Source organism: Sphaerodactylus townsendi, linkage group LG03 (genome assembly GCF_021028975.2).
Source record: "Sphaerodactylus townsendi isolate TG3544 linkage group LG03, MPM_Stown_v2.3, whole genome shotgun sequence".
Lineage (NCBI taxonomy): Eukaryota > Metazoa > Chordata > Lepidosauria > Squamata > Sphaerodactylidae > Sphaerodactylus > Sphaerodactylus townsendi.
Genome location: NC_059427.1, coordinates 169,283,618 through 169,302,411, shown reverse-complemented (window position 1 = coordinate 169,302,411; position 18,794 = coordinate 169,283,618). Strand labels below are relative to the sequence as shown.

At 46.8% G+C, this 18,794-nt stretch overlaps 1 protein-coding gene across 3 annotated transcripts in view; it reads right to left on the bottom strand.

Moving 5' to 3' along the window:
* Positions 1 to 373: 373 nt before the first annotated feature.
* The window catches only part of LOC125430061 (tensin-2-like), a 130,066-nt gene continuing 111,645 nt past the window's right edge, over positions 374 to 18,794 (bottom strand). For all 3 annotated transcript variants that reach the window (XM_048491749.1, XM_048491751.1, XM_048491750.1), the window contains exons 5-11: positions 12,912 to 12,950; positions 8,956 to 9,005; positions 7,199 to 7,370; positions 5,189 to 5,239; positions 4,042 to 4,164; positions 1,287 to 1,351; positions 374 to 461 (exon numbers count right to left, since the gene is read on the bottom strand). In XM_048491749.1, the coding sequence (XP_048347706.1) occupies positions 374 to 461; positions 1,287 to 1,351; positions 4,042 to 4,164; positions 5,189 to 5,239; positions 7,199 to 7,370; positions 8,956 to 9,005; positions 12,912 to 12,950 (588 nt within the window). The remainder of the gene's footprint in view (positions 462 to 1,286; positions 1,352 to 4,041; positions 4,165 to 5,188; positions 5,240 to 7,198; positions 7,371 to 8,955; positions 9,006 to 12,911; positions 12,951 to 18,794) is intronic.

The window sequence follows — 18,794 nt, the reverse complement described above, 5'->3', positions numbered from 1 at the left end:
TGACTCAGGGCAGGGAGATGTAAACCACCTTTCCCACTCTGCAGCAATCCTAATCTGCATTGACATGCCAGATAATTTAACGTGCAGCTGGGAACTCCCAGTGCCTGTCTCACTGACTAGACCCAGAGAAGACCAATGTGGTTCTATTGTGAGGTCAGTTTAGGAAGATGCCAAGACTGAAGAGTACGCTATCATTTTTGTGGGTCTCCAATCCCAAAGGCTAAGGCAGATGGAAAGGTGGGTCTGGCTGTATCTCTCTCAAGATAAGCAACCCTCACTACCAAGAGCTCCTCCCATTCCAAGTGGGGACCATTATGAAGCCAGCTGATAAAAGGAAGTTGGGGTCAGGAGGGAAAAGGAAGGAAGAGAAGTCTCACCTCTTCTGCGAGGGCTGCAATGAGGCTGCCACCTTGTCCTCACAGAACTTGCGCATGGTTAGCGTGCTGAGGGCTTGGTCCGCACTTAGGAGAGAAGAAAGGAAAATATGCGTGTGCGTACTTGACTGTGTGTGTACACTGATATCTGTGTGAAGCTGGATAAGAGGGACTATTACACCCAGATCCTACCCACCCTGACTGGATCTACTGCTGGCAAATCGGAAGGAAGGAAGGAAGGAAGGAAGGATGGAAGGAAGGAAGGAAGGAAGGAAGGAAGGAAGGAAGGAAGGAAGGAAGGAAGGAAGGAAGGAAGGAAGGAAGGAAGGAAGGAAGGAAGGAAGGAAGGAAGGAAGGAAGGAAGGAAGGAAACGAGAGTCCAGTGGAGAGAAAAAGGCAGTGTTCTCTGTGAGGAAAATATAGGCAGTAAAGAAGGTTATGGTTGACATGGAGTCGGAAGCCACAGTCCACACCTTAGGGCTGTCAACTTCTAGGTGGCACATGAAGACCTCTCACTATTACAACTGACTTCCAGACAACCCAAATCAGTTCACCTGAGGAAAATGGATTCCTTGGAAGGTGACTATATGACATTATACCTTGCGGAGGTCCCTCTTCCTACTACACCCTCTGCAACCTCCACCCTCAAATTCCTCAGGCATTTCCCAATCCAGAGCTGGCCACTCTACCCCATTTAGGGTTGCCAACAGCCAGGTGAAGCCTGGAGATCTCCTGGAATTAATCCTCATCTCCAGACGACAGATATCCGTTCCCCTGGAGAACATGGATGCTCTGAAGATGTTATATGCTGTGGAGGCCCCTTTCCTCCCCAAACCTCACCAGTCCAGGCTCCGGGAATTTCCCAAGCCAGAGTTGGAAACCCTACCCTCCAACCCAAATCCCTGTTCCTACCTTGCAGAGATTTTGCTATAGTACATGTAGGCCGCCACGATCACACCAGTTTTTCCTTTGTTGCCCTGGCACAAAGAGAGATAAACAAGCAGCTAAAACTAGGTCTCTCAAGGAGCAGAAGTGTCACCCTACATGAGAAGAATGTTTTCACGAAAAATTAAAACCAGACTGATATTCAGGGAGGTAGCTCTGATGGAGACTGTGGATCCCTGGGTTCTTTTCTCCAGATACTCTGAAACCAGCTGAGTTCTCAATGGTTTTATTGAAAAGAAAAAAGAAAACAATAAAACGTTCAATTACTGATATTTCTCAGCTAAATAGCACAATAAAACGTTCTAATACAGATATTTCTCAGCTAAATAGCACTCCTTACATTGGCTTCCAGTCAAATTCCGGATCATTCACAAGGTATGGGTGTTCACCTTTAAGGCCTTACGTGGCCTGGGGCCTTCGTACCTTCAGGACTGCCTTACCCCATATGTCCCCGCACGACCTCTGCGTTTGGCAGAGGCCAATCTGCTGGTGGTCCCCGGCCCCTCGATGATGCGGCTGGCCTTCACTCAGGCCAGGGCCTTTATGGCCCTGGCCCCTGTCTGGTGGAACACTCTATCTGTCCAGGCCCTGTGGGATCTTGGTGAGTTCCACAGGGCCTGTAAGACCAAGTTGTTCCACCGGGCTTTTGGGGAAACTGGCCGCTGATTGGTGCGCCCCCTTTCTGCTCTGCTTACATCCTGGGACTGGGAATGAGACCCACCGTTTCCCCCCTTTTGGGGAGGGTTTTTGCTGAAAGTTTTTAATGTCGGACGCTGGAAAGTTTGTATGAAACGCTGTATTTAATGGGTTTTAGTGGCTATGGTTCATGGAACCTATATTATTTATATATATATATATATATAAATGGAATCATGCGTTTGTTGCTTCGAGAATAACCCCGCACCTGCTGGCCCAAACGCTCTGAAAATTTCACAGACACTTACTCATTCCCCTGACTGTGTTCTTATTTACACTCCCGCCAAGTCAGACAACATACCTGGGAGCCTAGGTAAAAACATCTTTTTTTCCCCTGGCGCACTCAGGCCATGCGAAGCTGCCTGTGTGTGTAACTGTCACCCTTAGAATGTTCGTGCCCTTAGAATGTTCACTTAGATGGCCAGAGATATGAGCAGTGAAAACAGTACATAGGCAATAACTCGAGTGGACGTGAAACACATACACACGTTGCCATGTGAGACGTCAGGTGGGGATCCCCCCCTCACACGCAGGTACCTTTCCCTCTCTGTGCCTCACCCACTACTACCATATGGGCTAAACACACACCTATTCCCTACTGCTACACATTCAGCGGAGGGGAGAGGGAAGGGAGGGAGGGGGGGGCATGCAAGGGAAGAGAAGTGAGGGAGGGGAGACAGAGAGTGAGAGGTGGCATGCAAGGGAAGGGAGGAGCGGGCCCAGCATCTGGATATGATCCACCCACCCTAGCAGAGGGAGATGGAAGGGAGGGAGGGGGAGGGGTGGCATGCAAGGGAAGAGAGGGTGGGAGAGGGAAGGGACGGAGGGGGAGGCATGCAAGGGAAGAGTAGCTAGGAGGGACAGAGTAAGGGGTGGCATGCAAGGGAGGGGAGGGAGGGGCCCGGCGCATCTGGATATGACCCACCCACTCTAGCAGAGGGAAAGGGGAGGGAGGTAGGGGGAGGGGTGCCATGCAAGGGAAGAGAAGTGAGGGAGGATGCGGTCACACACATCAATGACATCGCACAGTATCAGCCTGCGCGTTTCCATGAGCACGTACTGCTGGCCTCTGCAATTGATTTGCTCCTACTGTTCCTTTCCCATTTCACCACAATAAGCCACAGCAACGCGTGGCCGGGCCCCGCTGGTAATTTATAACTTATTTTGTGCTCCATTTGTTTGTTGTTTTATTATGTTGTTCACCACCCAGAGCTTTTCGGGGGAGGAGTGGTATATAAAATTGATAATAAATAAAGAAATAAATAAACAATTCCTGCAGGCTTGTCTCAGTCCCCTGAGCTTAAAGATGCTACCTTAGCTCAGCCTAGATTAGAATCAACTTTTCTTTGTGTCTTGGTTCCCAGAAAACTGTTTCCTGCCACGAGGTAATCTAGCCTTTGATGTATGGTGGTTTTGTTACTGACTTTCTTTTGGGTAATTTCCACAGCCTTTTGGTTCTCCATTCGGAGATCAAAGCTCTTGTCAGGCTAGTGTGATTTTTCCTGATACAGTTACAGATACAGTAACAGAACAACTTCATCACAAACGTCAGGCAGGGAGATCAGGTGGCTGGCCAAGAAAAATAAACCGGTTCTGCTCCCGATTGGTTTTTGCACGGTAGAAGACACAAGCAGGGTCACACCAGGATTTTTTCAAAGAACCTCCAAACTGGTGATTTTTGAAAATCCTGGGGTAAGGGAAATATCACGGGATGACACTGGGGCAGGCCCGCTTTAGCACCGGGAACCATGCAGAATTCTCCAGCTGCACAGGGATATTTTTCTTGCTCAACCCAGAATATTTTGACCTTGTGGAAACGGCCGTAGTCTGTGAACAGTGGTCTGGCTCAGTGAAAAGCAGAGACAGCGTCCTGGTTCCGATTTAAGTTCTGTTTTTAGAAAAGCCGATTGGAGGAAAGCCTAACAAGGAACTGAGTGAATGGAACGGCCATTCAGTCTGGACATGGTAACTTGCATGTGCGCGCAGCTGTGATTCTGATTGGGACTGTGCACATTTCCTTCCCCACCTTGCAGTGTAGCACAACCACATGCTGTGAGTCTGAATTCAGCCAGGTTTCCATGGCTTTGCAAATGGAGCAGATTTTGTCCAGTGGTGGAGCATGGAGGTCTGGCCAGCCAAAATCCTGAACCTGCATCAAAGAGGGGAGAGAAGAACTGAAGTTGACATGGACTTATATGTGACATGTTAAACCCTCCATTCCACCCAGGATTTCAGGGCAGCAATTGTTCTCTTCTTTATCCTCACAAGAACCCTGCAAGGTAGGTTAGTGACATCAAGTCACAGCTGACTTATTGTAACCTTGTGGGGTTTTCAAGGTCACACATTCAGAGGCAGTTCAGCCATCGCCTGCATCTGCCTAGAAGCCAAGGACTTCCTTGATGATCTCCCATCCAAGTACTGACCAGAGCTGACCCTGCTTAGTTTCCACGATCTGACGAAATTAGACTATCCTGGAGAATCCAGGTCAGAGTGCAGGTTGGTTAGGTGAAGCTAAAATGACTGGCCAAAAGTAAGCTTCATACCCATGTCAGGATTTGAATTGACCAACCCTTTCCCAACACTTTGTCACTGTGCCCCACTGACTTTCTATACACAAATATAGCAGCAGAAGCAAACAAGACAGGAAACAGTAAATTCAGAATTCTTTACTATTAAAGAACCTCTCATTTTGCAACCACAAATGTGATTATTAGAATCCGTTACTGAAAATAAAACAGTAATGGATCCTTGGGAGTCAGAATGGATTTTGTTTTAGTAAAAGCGCCTTTTTGCTATTCCTATTTGCTATTCCCCTCCCCGTCACAGTGTAAATACTAAAATTGGGGTGTTAAGAGCAGTGACAGCAGGAAACATTTTATTTATATAGAAGTAGAGAGACAGTCCGAGAATGCAGGAAGGGCTTTATGCTCTGGGTTCTTCAGCGTTTGAGGTGACCAGTGGGATACTTCCGCCCATTTTTCCCTTGAAAAATGCTGTGGGCCTATTGCCCTCTCTTTCTGTCTTTTCCCTGGGACATTACTGAGGGTAAGAGTGGCCACTAAAAGCCAAACTCACTGCCTCTACTTTCACGACTTTCCAAAAAGATCACTGGACTTGTAATGCTGAGGATTCAGGAAAATGGAAACATCTCATCCTAGTGCCTTTTCCCTCACCTTGGGGTTCAGCCGGATGATGTCATGCCGTTTCTCTGACAGGTTGAAGAGCTGTTGACACAAAAAGACATCTTGTTGGCCACTGGGACTCAAGCAGATTGTCTACTAGGGCGGCCAATTGGCCTATATTTCTGTCTTTTCTCAGTTAATCATCATGGTCTGAAAAAGATGCTACAGATTCTATCCTGGCTCTGCTAACTCTAGCTGCATCCCAACTCCTATCCAAACAGCCTGTATTTCTTTCTTTTTTTTAAAATTAATAGTTGGTAGCTGGGCCCTCAGCAAGGTTTTCTTTAGGTTCCACACTTTGCCATCAAGAAACAGGAAACATATATCCCTTAGATTTCCTATTCCTTCAAAACTGCACCATACCAACAGAGCTCTGAACCCTCCCTAGCTTACGAGGCATACCAGCTTTCTTTGCATTGGACTATCATGCATGACTCCCAACTACATTTTGGATTACCATATATACTCATGTATAAGTCGAATTTTTCAGCACATTTTTAATGCTGAAAAAGCTCCCCTCGACTTATATGCGGGTCATTAAAAATGTATGTGTGTTTTTACTTTGCCGGCCAGCAGGGGGCGCAGTTTTTATGCTAGAGGCACCAAAATTTCAGGGTACCCTCAGAAGACTCTCCTGCAGGATGGCTATACTCAGCCAAGTTTGTAGTAAAGTTTGGTCTAGGGGTCCAAAGTTATGAAACCCCCTGCAAAGGAGGTGTCTCCATTCCCCATTTGTTTTCAATGGGAGCTAACATAGTAGATGGTGGCTACCCTTTTGAGGGTTCCATAACTTTTAGACTCTTCTGAATCAAATTTCATTTTCAAACCTGGCTGGTCCTCATCAGGAGAAAGTCTCCCTTTATGCGATACCAGCCAGGGTTTTGGTGAAGTTCTGGGTCAGGGGATCCAAAGTTATGGACCCCTTTAAAGGGGATGCCCCATCCCCCCATTGTTTACAAATGGAAGCTAATAGATTTTTCATTTCTGATAATAATATTCCTCCTTTAAAAAAATCTAAGTTGGGATAGGGCATTTGGACATACAGGATGATGGTTTCTTCTATTGGAGGAAACTAGTTTTGAAGGATTTTAACTCTTGTGTTTTAGCTTCTGGTTGCTGGGAGCTTGAGCTAAGGTTTTTGTAACTTTCTAAAGTTATTGGGTTGATACCCATATTGTTCTTCGTTGACCCCCTCTTTCCGTTCTGTCTACAGAGCCAGTTTACTGTTTTTCTTTGAAATATTCAAAAACATTTAACCTACTGATGCCTAAATTGATGCTGCATTTCCCACCCTCGACTTAATACGCGAGTCAATAAGTTTTCCCAGTTTTTTGTGGTAAAATTAGGTGCCTCGACTTATATGCGGGTCGACTTATACACGAGTATATACGGTAGATATTGTTGTGGAGAGACAGAAAGCACCAGGAACCTTAACTGTCTGGGACAGTCATGTTTAAAATCACTCTTGGTCAATAGCCCCATTCCTTGAAAAGATACACCTTTCTCCTTATACCTCCACAATGAAAAGGGCTAGAGATTTACTTATAGTACTATGCAATGGTCGGGTAAAATGAAAGAAAAAAGCCTCAGTGGGAAGGAGAATGGTTGTTTCGGGGAGAATGGTTGCTGTGAGGTCATGACTGGAAAAAATCCAACTTTTCCACCTACGTGGCAGCCATCCAGGTTTTGCTGTGATGTTTCCCCAAACTTTGGACCCATGTACATTTGGGAAAGAATAGGAAAAAGCTGAGGAAACCCCAGGAGTACACAAATGCATTATGATGCTGTAAGGAAGCAGAAAACCCTCCCGATCTCCTAACAGCATCGAACTTGGAGCATGCGGAAACACCCAGATTCTCCAAAGGGATAGGCCTCTGCATTGCACCAGATATGCACGTTCCTGTCCACGAAGACCGTGAACAGCTGCAATTTTCAAATATCTCCCAGAAATAACCTCCAGTATCTACCTGCCCACCACCTACTTCCCTCGGCCTCTTTTACCATGTATTTGTCCTCATGCTTGGATTTCAGCATCTGAGCCACCTCCCTGAGGTTGCCACGGTAACGCTGCTCCTCCAAGGCAGGGGGAAAGAAGACCGAGATGATGCGCTCGGTGATGTAAGTGAGGTCAAAATCATACTTGCGTTCCATCACGTGGTCCAGACTGAAGCTCCTACAGGAAGTAAGGGATAGCACCATTCAGCATTTTGGGGGGGGGGGGGCAACCTCCCAACTGTTGTTGAACATGTCATCAATTAAACGTTCCTCAATTAAAAAGAGGTCAGTGTTTCCTAAACAGGTTTGTTTGCCTTCAATTGCTGACATTTTAGGTCCCTTCAATGAGTCTATTTTGAAACAGTCCATCATAATAGTGAAATAATATTTTAAAACATTAAAATATTTCAAAATTGATAGTATAAATACCATACCGTTTGAACCTGGGACTTTCTGCATGTTAAGCAGAGGCTCTTCCACTAAGCCACAGCTATAAGCACCCTATAGGCACCTGTAAGGAAAGTGCTTTTTTTAATTTCCAAAGCAGGAGGAGGGATGTGTTCTAGGGCTGAAGCCACATTCCCAAACCCCAGGGTCTCCATGGTACCCCTGAGGGGGGGTGGCCGTGAGCATGTCCCAGGGGTACTATGGCAACACTACCAGGCCCCCTCACTCAGTGGCGAAGCTCCCACGGGGACATCTGGGGCGCTTTGTCCCGGGCGCCACCAAAAGAAGTCACGTGGGGGCGCAAAATAGCCAGACCATGCCCCTCTTCCTTGCCTGGAATGCCCTAATTATCTCTTTTTTTTAAAGCCGAGAAAAGTTAATACTTGGTTTAAAAAAACAAACCCGGGAGAGGCAGAGATAATGAGGGCGCACTAGGCAAGGAGGAGGGGACGTGGTCTGGCTATTTTGCGCCCCCCCCCCATGCCCAGAATGGAGGCTGCAGTGCTCCTCTTGGCACTATGGGCTTGCTCTTTTTTCTTAAGCTGAGAAAGGGACCCTTCTCAGTTTTTTAAAAAAAGAGCGCCCCATAGCTGAAGTTTAGAGGCTGCAGCCAGCCCCTCCGGGCTTCCTCAGAAAGTCCCTCTGGGATGGAGAAAAGGGCTTGCAGCCTCTAAGCCTCGGGTGTGCCTCTCCCTGCCACAGGAGCCGGCAGTGCCAAGGACCCCCTCTGCCCCACGGAGAAGAAGGCTCAGCTCCCTGCTCCATGGGGTAGAAAGGGAAATGGCGGTGGTGGCCTGCTCGGTGCCACTGGCTCTCCCGCCGTGGGAACCACTGCCCCAGCAGGGAAAACTTCCTCTGCCCCACTCCATGGGGCAGAGGGAGGATGGCAGCCTCCACATTTTATCCCCCCCCCGATACCTGTGCCATGGCCACCCCAAAGCACAGTCATAACTGCTGGAGTAGGTAATTGGTGGCGCGGGGGGCGGGGGGGCGGAAAACTCGGAGGTCTCCCCGGGCGCAGCTTTGCCCAGCTACGCCTCTGCCCTCACTTTTATGGTGTCTCCCACCAGCGCCAGAAAGGACATGGAGCTGGCCTAGTGGGCAGGGCCTGCCGCAAGGTCAGAGTCCACTCCCCCCCCGTGCTTCCCTTCACCCTGGGAGGGGAAGGTGGGGGGATGGCAAGCAGGGGCACTGGGAGGGGGATGGGGGATGGAAGGGGTACCGTGAGATATGAAGAGTGAGGCCAAGAGTACCGTGATGTTGAAAAGGTTGGGAAACACTGCTCTAGGCAGTCACCCACAATGGCAGACCCTTACCTGGGCAGTGTGTTACGTTGTTTTGCAGTGTTGAGGGACTTGGTGGAACCCTGGAAGGTAAATATGAAGAGGAAAATAAGAAGTGTCTGGCATAAAGGCATCAGAAAAACTCAAGAGAAAGCTGGGCGGGGGTGGGGATGACCTCCATCCATCCATCCATCCATCCATCCATCCATCCATCCATCCATCCATCCATCCATCCATCCATCCATCCATCCATCCATCCATCCATCCATCAATCCATCCATCCATCCATCCATCCATCCATCCATCCATCCATCCATCCATCCATCCATCCATCCATCTATCTATCCATCCATCCATCCATCCATCCATCCATCCATCCATCCATCCATCCATCCATCCATCCATCCATCCATCCATCCATCCATCCATCCATCCATCCATCCATCCATCCATCTATCTATCTGAATGAATAGAATAGAATCTTTATTGGCCAAGTGTGATTGGACACACAAGGAATTTGTCTCCGGTGCATATGCTCTCAGTGTACATAAAAGAAAAATACATTTGTCAAGAATCATAAGGTACAGCACTTAATGATTGTCATATCTATCTATCTCTATCTCTATCTCTCTATCTATCTCTCTATCTCTCAATCTATCTATATTCAGCCCTTTCCCCACAGGGCTCGGGGCAGGTCACAACATAAAACCTAACATGCATGAATATAGCTTGGAGTGGCCTGCAGAAAACAAGAGGCCATAGCTGTGTTCTGAAAAAGAGATTTTCTTTCTCCTGATCTCTTTGAAGACAATGAAACTGTCAGGAAGTATTGTACTAAAATTAAAAAAACAGAGACCCGTGGACCAATTCACATGTACCAAAGTTCTCAAGTTTCCCATATGGATCCTATCCACAGGCATAGTCTGGGAATTGTGTGCTTAAAACTTAATTTCATGGTTCATGGGAGCCTGATTTGGAATGTGACTGGGATGCACCTTTTTTCCTAACCTGGAACAGATCAGGAGAGCCAATATCTGCCCTGTTGTGGAAGATTATGCGTAGCAATTGAACTAATGAGAATAAACTTTTTTTTAAAGTTAACAGTGATATGGCTGGCTACAACCGGAAAAGAGTAAGCAAATCGATTCCCAAATAAGAGGGCATCATCAAACATTTCTTCAAGAGTGCCTGGAGAAAAGCTAATGATCCCTTGAAAATAGGAATTAATTCATTAATCAATCTAAAAATAACAAACTAAAAGGAGTTAGCAGAGAACAGCAGAATCTTGCTAAAGAGGATTTGCTGCAGCATTCATACAGCAATTGTTTTCCATGTTATTTCCATCACCACTGAGAAAGCAGAGGCATTTGCACTGGCAACAAAGCCTAGTAGGACAATTTTTTTTTGCTTGTAAGATCCTGTTTCTTTGGGGGGAGGATCCTGTAGCATGCTCTCTAGTGGTCGATTCACTATTATACAGATTTATGTTTGGCATATCTCCCTGCAGATTTATACAGCAGGTCTTCATGCTGGACATAAACTTGTATGTTATCAAATCAACCACTAGGGGGAGCAAAATACATGCAAGACAGGAAAACCTCAAAAAACAACAACAACCCAGGAACTTACAAAAGTGGAAAATGAGAATGTGGGGGGAAAGCACATTCCTTGTCCCAGCTTCCTACAGCTACCCCAACCACTACCATTGGAGGGCCCATTCAGTGTTTCAAAAAAGTAGCAACATATTGCTATACCATTAAACTACAGCAGTGTATCAATTACCAATTTTAAGCTAGAGCAGGGGCCGGCAACCTTTACCACCCAAAGAGCCATTTGGACCCATTTTCCATGGCCCCGAAGATCTACGGAGCCGCCTCCAATTTGGCCCCTGCACTCACCTTTCCTTCCAGCGCTGGGAGGCAGAGGCACTGGGCAGGAAAACCCCTCTGCCCGATGGAGCAGGAAGCTGCCTGCTCCGTGGGGTAGAGGGGGATGGCAGCTGTGGGGATGGCAGAGGGGGATGGCGGCTGCTCTGGAAAGAGAAGGCCATGCTACCCTCCGACCTCCAGGGGTCGGAGGGCAGCATGGGCGTGTCCCTCCAGCTCTCCAGAGCAGCGCTGGAAGGAGAGGTGAGTGGAGGGGACGCAAAAAGCTGCACCCTCAAGCATGGAACTGCCTCTGGTTCGGCCCCTCCACTCACCTTTCCTTCCAGCACTGCTCTGGAGGGCTGAGGGACATGCCCACGCTACCCTCCGACCTCCAGACAACGCGGAGCCACAGTATAAGGCTGAAAGAGCCACATGCGGCTCTAGAGCCGCAGGTTGCAGACCCCTGAGCTAGAGCAATATGACAGTTTCCAAATGTAATTGACATCATGGTAGGTTAAAACCAGGAACTGGCATATTTTCTCTTTCGGTAGGGGCATCTGTGGGGGGTGGGGGCTTAGGCAATAAAAATGGTGGTGATGTAGGTGGGTCCTGCAAAAATGAGAATCATCTTGCCAACACAGTGTGCAAAGTTGTTTACCAAAGCAAGTTCGGGAAAGATTGCAGAAAAGCAAGGGAAAACACCAAGAGTAGACATCATGGGGATGCTGCAAAATAAAAACACACGCATGCCCCTGCCTTCGACTGAGACACGAAACTCCACCAAAATGCTGAAAAAGAATGTCTAATTAGCACAACAGAGTAGAAAAATCACAGCATCATAAAACTGGTGTGGTCAGATGTGGCAGTGAATCCAGTGGAAAAAATATAACAGAACAACAGGAAAGCCGTAATTTTAAAAAGCCAAGTTAAAAAGCAGAATAACTGTGAAAAAGCAACCTGCCTAAAAAAAATCAGTGCAGGTAGGTACAGAAAATGGCCATAAGAACATAAGAACATAAGAACGAGCCTGCTGGATCAGACCAGAGTCCATCTAGTCCAGCATTCTGCTACTCGCAGTGGCCCACCAGGTGCCTTTGGGAGCTCACATGCAGGATGTGAAAGCAATGGCCTTCTGCTGCTGCTGCTCCTGAGCACCTGGTCTGCTAAGGCATTTGCAATAACTGGAGAGATTCCAAGGAGGGGACTAAGTTTGGTAGCCATAGGTTGAATTCTCCCATAAATCTGTCCAAGCCCTTTTAGAGGCTGTATCCAGGTGGTTAGTGGCCATCACCACCTCCTGTGGTGAAAGCATTATTCCAAGCTCAGCACCAAACTCACACGCTATGTGAAGAAGCGTTTCCTTTAAGTGAGTCCCACTCTCCCCAGCATTTTCAATGAATGCCCCTGGAGTTCTAGTATTGGTGAGAAAAGAGAGAAAAATTTCTCCTTCCTGTCCACATTTTCTACCCCATGCTTAATTTTATAGACTTCGATCATATCCCCCCTCAGACGTCTCCTCTCCAAACTAAAGAGTCCCAAACGCTGCAGCCTCTCCTCATAGGGAAGGTGCTCCAATCCTTCAATCATCCTCGTTGCCCTTCTCTGCACTTTTTCTATCTCTTCGATATCCTTTTTGAGATGTGGCCATCAACAACATCAGTGAAAAGACTTCTGGTGTCTAAAGCCCAGTTCTGTCAGCACTAGGTCAACAGCTACAAATGCAAATGGTCACCCTACTAAAAAGCCCTGTTTTTGGCAACCACCAACCCTACCTCTGAAAGTAGGTGGGGATACATAGAAAAAAAACTGTCTTTGAAGACCATCTTAAATATAGGTCCCCAAACAATGTCACTCTAAGCCACCCAGTGTCTTGGAAGCTCCTTCTGCCATTCAGAAAATCTCTTAACTGTCTTTTCCAGCAACCTCCAAAATCAAACTCTGCCAATTTCCGCCTACGCCTCAAATTGCAAACATTGTTTGTTTCTGTTTCCAAGGAACTGAAGTTTCACAGGTTTGGAGCAGCCATCGAAGAGCATCCATCAGGCTTTGCAGTGTAGTTCCGGAGCAGTGGGATTTCAATCAGTCAATGCTCAAAGGATACGGGTAAAATGCAAGTCTTACCAAATGCTCGATGCGCCGGACTGGGGCTGTATTCCGTCTCTGATATGTGGAAAAACAGAGAGAAGCAAAAAGGGAGTTTTGGAAAACAAAGGATACAAAGAACATTAAATAGAAGAATATTGATTGCGCTACAAAAGTTCTTGCCCTGAGAATCCAGCCACAGCTGTGTGGGCAGTTTCCACAGAGGTTTGCAATTGAATTACAAAAACTCTTCTGTGACACTTTAAGCCTCATACCAGGGCTGGACGAGAGATAATGTAGTCTCTCCAAGAGGAGGGGTCACAAAAACACAAATGCTGATTAAAAGGAGACTATGGATCAGGGACACCAACCTTTTTGAACCTGCGGCCACCTCTGCAATTTGGACATGGCATAATAGTCAGCCCAGCAACAAAATGGCTGCCACAATTTTGTTACCAGAGGAGGCAGAACCAGCCACAAATTTGATTGCTGCAGCCTAATTTCCAAACCACAACGACATATCCTGCTAACACACAAGCCTCAATATAAAGTGCACAGTACGTTTATTATGCTAGTGTGATTTCCAAGCATCCACTAATAACTATGCCTAACGCACTACCACTGTTTACTCTATTTACTCTGCACAAACTGATGAGTTAAGGGCCAACATTCCCCAACTTCGACATCTTCAAGGGGTTTTTGTACGTCTAATTGTATGGTCAATTGTATGTGAATATGTTGTGAGTAAGAGTTGTGTGTTTGGTAATAAGCATTTGTTATGTGTTGAAATTAGGCATTAGAGGAAATAAGTGGTAGTCCGTTAGGTATAGTTATAAGTGGATGTTTGGAAATCACACTAGCATAATAAACACACTGTGTGTTTTATATTGAGGCTTGTGTATCAACAGGATATATCTTTGAGGTTTGGAGCTTATCTGCTATCCACTATTGAATATTGGTTGATAATGCAGCCTAATTTCCGCCACACAGTGAATATGTTGATAACGCAGCTTGTTGATAATGCAGCTTCATTTCCGCCACACCACACACTTGTGCTGTAGTGGCAGCTGCTGCTAGAGCAACTGTACAACCAATAAAAACTCCAGCCAATCAAAAGCTTCGCTGGGCAAAAGCCCCAACTGGCCTCACCCTACAAACACCTGGCGGATACCAGAGAAGGTGCTGCTGGGCACTTTATTGGGAACCCTGCTATAGATCCATATCTGTCTTTTCTCAAGGGCCCTTTCCCCACTTACCGTTTGCTGCGTGCTACTGTCCCCAAATAGCGCGTGGTCCAGCGGTGCTCCCCACGAGTCCAGGCGGCGACAACGCAGCCGCCTCGACTCTGCGCTCTCACATCCCCTCAGCGCGCGTCATTTCTGACGCTGAAGAAACGACACCTTCTGACTGCCCCGCGCTACACAACCCCGCACCGGAAATCGCTCGCGCTGGGAGCAACGTGCCGCAAATCGTAAGTGGGGAAAGGCCCAAGGAAAGCAAATGATGTCAGGCACCAGACTCCAGAGATGTCAGACTCCAGAAAGGTCCAGCCTGTTAATCTTGAGCCAGATCTTTTGAGGCTTTCCTTCGGTGTCCTCCTCTCCATTTCCTCCAGGCCAGGGGTAGGGAACCTGCGGCTCTCCAGATGTTCAGGAACTACAATTCCCATCAGCCTCTGTCAGCATGGCCAATTGGCCATGCTGACAGAGGCTGATGGGAATTGTAGTTCCTGAACATCTGGAGAGCCGCAGGTTCCCTACCCCTGCTCCAGGCAATGGGAAATGCTGGGCAGTTGGATCAGAAAAGACTGAACTTTCAGCGTGTTGTATAATGACGTTGTTTACAATTATTAAGATGTATTTATTTACTTTATGTATATCCTGCCTTTCTCTTCAATGGGGACCGAAAACATCTTATACAATTCTCCTATCCTACATTTTATCCTCACAGCAGCTGTTAAATTCCTCAGAGGAAGGGCAAAATCTGTCTGTCTATTTGATTTATAGGTTGCCCTTTCAGGGCGGCACACAACACTCAATAATAAAAACACAACAATAAAATCAGTTATATATGCACTTACAGGTTTAAAATAGAAATCACGGTTTCCAGCACCACAAACCAGCCAGGATTAAAAATGTACTAAATAAAATATCCCTGGAGAATATTGTTGATATTCTAAGAACAGCAAGAATCACGAAATATTATAAATGTCCTACTAAAGGATAAAAAGCTTGCTCCCTAAAAAGGGGGAAATATGTTTAATAGTATACACCATATGTGTCCAACTCAGACCCTCCAGATGTTCATGGCCTACAATTCCCAACAGCCCCTGCTAGTGTAACCCCTGTGTCAGAATGGGATGACCCAGAAAGGGGTGGAGTCTGAAATGAAGTAGAATGCTGCAGAACTCATGAGGTTGGAGGAAGCGAGACTACCAGGCTGGGACCTTGATTGATTTTATTAAGCCCTTAACACCTTGTTTAAGGGTTTTTGTGTATGTAATGGTGAGAGTTTTCTGGGAACCTTCATCATCTTGAAGCCCATTCACCAAGCCTCAGAAGTCTTCAAAACCAACCACCAGCAAAGAAGATTTGGACTTGGCAATATCAGTAGACTGTAAATAAGGACTTGAAAATGCAAACTTAACAGGACTGCAAAGTGTAAATGTTAAATGTTTTAAAAGTGTTATTTGTTAAGTAAAGTAAATTGTTTTGTTTAAATTTGGTTCTTTGCAACTCCTTCCAAGTACTGCCCCACAGAACCCACAAGCTGAGGTTACACTAGCATGGCCAATTGGCCCTGCTGGCATGGGCTGATGGGAATCGTAGTCCATGAACACCTGGAGGGCCTGAGTTTGACACCTATGGCATACACAATTATACTTATAAACCTTGAAATTATTTCCCATTTATTCTCTGTTTAGTGGAGATAGCCATACTTTCCGACAAGTTAGAACTGTAAATATCCCATGACACCAACAATTCAAGATATACTGGCTTAATCCTTGGTGAGAGGGCAGGGTAATTTCCCCACCCGCCTGAACATCCAGTGCACCAGTCCTATCTCTGATGCCAGGAGGCATCTATGAACTGGTGTATGATCCCATCTGGCACATACACTGACTCCAAGGGCATAATTAAACCCTAAATTACTTGTAGAATGTCAATGGTGCACATGGAAGTTATGCGTGCCAAATCAGATTATAATGCAACACACGGATGCCCAGGGGCATCAGCGGTTGAACTGATGTGTTAGTGGGTGGGAGAATAAAGTGTATTCTCCATTCCTCCCCATGCACTGACAGCCAATATGGTGTGGCTATTAGAGAGTTAGATTCGGACTTGGGAGTTAAAATCCACACTGCACCAAAATCTCATTGAGTGGCTCAGACCATTAAGCCATCTTTTCATTTGAATGACAGCAGCCAATAAGAAGTCCTATCTCACAGTGAACCCATACACTTCCTGAAAAACTCAGCAAGTACTAAGGGACGGACTGGTGGGTTCCATGGAACCCAGAGTCACCTGTCTATTATGCATGTAGTGCTTACTGTGGGGATGGGCAGCTTTTGCTTTGTGATTGCTGCTTCACAGCGTGCTGTTGATTTTTTGTGCACTGTCCATTTGCCCTGTGGTTTTTGCTCTATCTGCTGTGGGGCTGGCATCATGCCTAGTCCTAAAAGCTGGCTTTTGCTGCCACGGGTCTGTGGTGTCACTTGTGATGTCTTCACAGGGAGAGTTTTTTTCCCTGCCTCACACCAAAGATCTATCACAGCTGCGCAGTGATGAATAACTGAAATCGCGGCTCGTTGTGAGTCCATGGGTGTTTCCCCACTCACCAAGACACCCCTTATGCCGCGCGCTGCTCTCAGCGCGCGTCATTTCTGGCGCGCGCCCAGGCGTCCCCACGACGGGGTCATCAAAAGGCGCCATTCACAAGAGTGCCAGGGATGCCGCGCGCTGAGGGGGCGTGACAGCGGCAGCGTCGGGGCGGCTGCGTCGTCACCGCCCCTGTTGTGGGGAGTGCCGGGGGACCCTGCACTACTTGAGGAGAGTAGTGCGGGGCTTAAGGTAAGTGGGGAAAGGCCCCATATGTGCTTGCATCCCCTCATTGCCCCTCCAACCTCCATTGCCACATTCCCCACATGAAACTATACCCAGACAGAACCTGTCAGGCTCCCCTCCTCGTAACTATGTTGAAGCCCCAAATGTCTAAGCCCCCCAAACTGCATCCTCTGCTCCATATTTTCATGTAAAAGCTCTGATCAACACAATGCATCAAAAGCAAACAACAACAACAACACAACAACAACAAACGTTGGGGGAAAACCTGCCAGACTGAATGTGCAGAATTGGGCCCTTGAAATGGAGACCCTCTCCTCCCACCATGTTAGGGGCCAGCCAGGGGTGCTTGCCATATGCCCATGTTCCAGGGGAAGCCCCAACATCCTTCAGCTAGGCAGGGACACTGGGCAACTACCAGTGCAGAAAAGGTAGCCACTTAAAACAAGCAGAAAAGAAGGCACCTGCAGGCGACCTGGGCTCATTTTCACCATTGATGGAGAATTCTTGTCAATTTCACCTTGGTATAGCGATTTATTGATATTTCCCAGCGGCTAAATTAAAAAAAAAACTACCACAGGAACCTCAGCAAAATCAAAATATGGCATGGAGTGATACAGAAATGGGGGTGGGGAGGGTGGTGGCTAGAGAGGTGGCACAGTGGAAGGGGTGATCATGGTGTGGGCAGGGGAGGAAGAGAGCAGGGAAAGGAGGAAAAACTTTGTACATTGTAATCTGCCCGCTTTCCCTGCAAAGGGCAAAAAAGTCATGTTTTGTGAACATTCACAGAAATTACCAACCTGATTTAAAAAAAATTTAAATTGAAAGTAACAAAATAAAGTCGATCTGCCAAATGCCCCCTCCCCCGCCAATCTTAACCAAAACTCAGATTAACATGGGGACTTCTTTAGAAAGGGATCAGCAGAGAGAAGGTGTCACTGCTAATGAGGCCCTGCTCCTCCCGTCTAAGCTCAGCTAAGGCAGGGGTTTGGACTTCAGCCTCCTTTGCTTTATTTCAAAGTACAGGATGTCTGATAAAGAATGAACCATTTCGGGGGTGGGGCGGTGGGTTTGCTATCAGGCCCAGACATTTGGGGCTCTAAAGTAGAAGAAGAGAAGAAGAATCTGGATTTATACCCCACCTTTCTCTCCTGAAGGAGACTCAAAGTGGCTTACAAGCTCCTTTCCCTTCCTCTCCCCACAACAGTAGGTGGGGCTGAGAGAGTTCCAAAGAACTGTGACTAGCTCCAGGTCACCCAACAGGAATGTAGGAGTGCGGAAACACAACTGGTTCACCAGATAAGCCTCTGCCATTCAGGTGGAGGAGTGGGGGAATCAAACCTATTTCTCCAGATTAGAATCCACCTGCTCTTAACCACTACACCACGCTGGTTTCTCAAGTAGGTGTGAGACTACACATCCCACCACCATTTCTGCATTTCCGATCTCAAAAACCTTGCCTGTTTTCTTTGCATTTGTTAGCGCACAAGCTCATTTTTGTTATTTATTCCCACCAGTTTCAATGGGAAACAATTTTCAGCTACTACATATCTGCTTTTATATCCAATTTTTGTTCAGCCTTCTCAGGCACTGTACTGCTGACGAAAGGGCTTCTTCCTCCCAAATTGGACAGATAAAAGAAACAATCACAACTTCAACTTCAACTGATTGTGATAATAGGCATATCACACTCACAACTTAATAAGTAATCGAAAGCAAACACAGGGTTGGATGCAGCCAATTTTTTTAAGCCCCACTGCACATCACTTTTATCCATGCTGGTCCCATAATCTCCAGCACAGCCTTTTCGGGTAATCAGTGGGGAACCCCTCTTTCTTTTTTCACAACCTATAAAAAATGG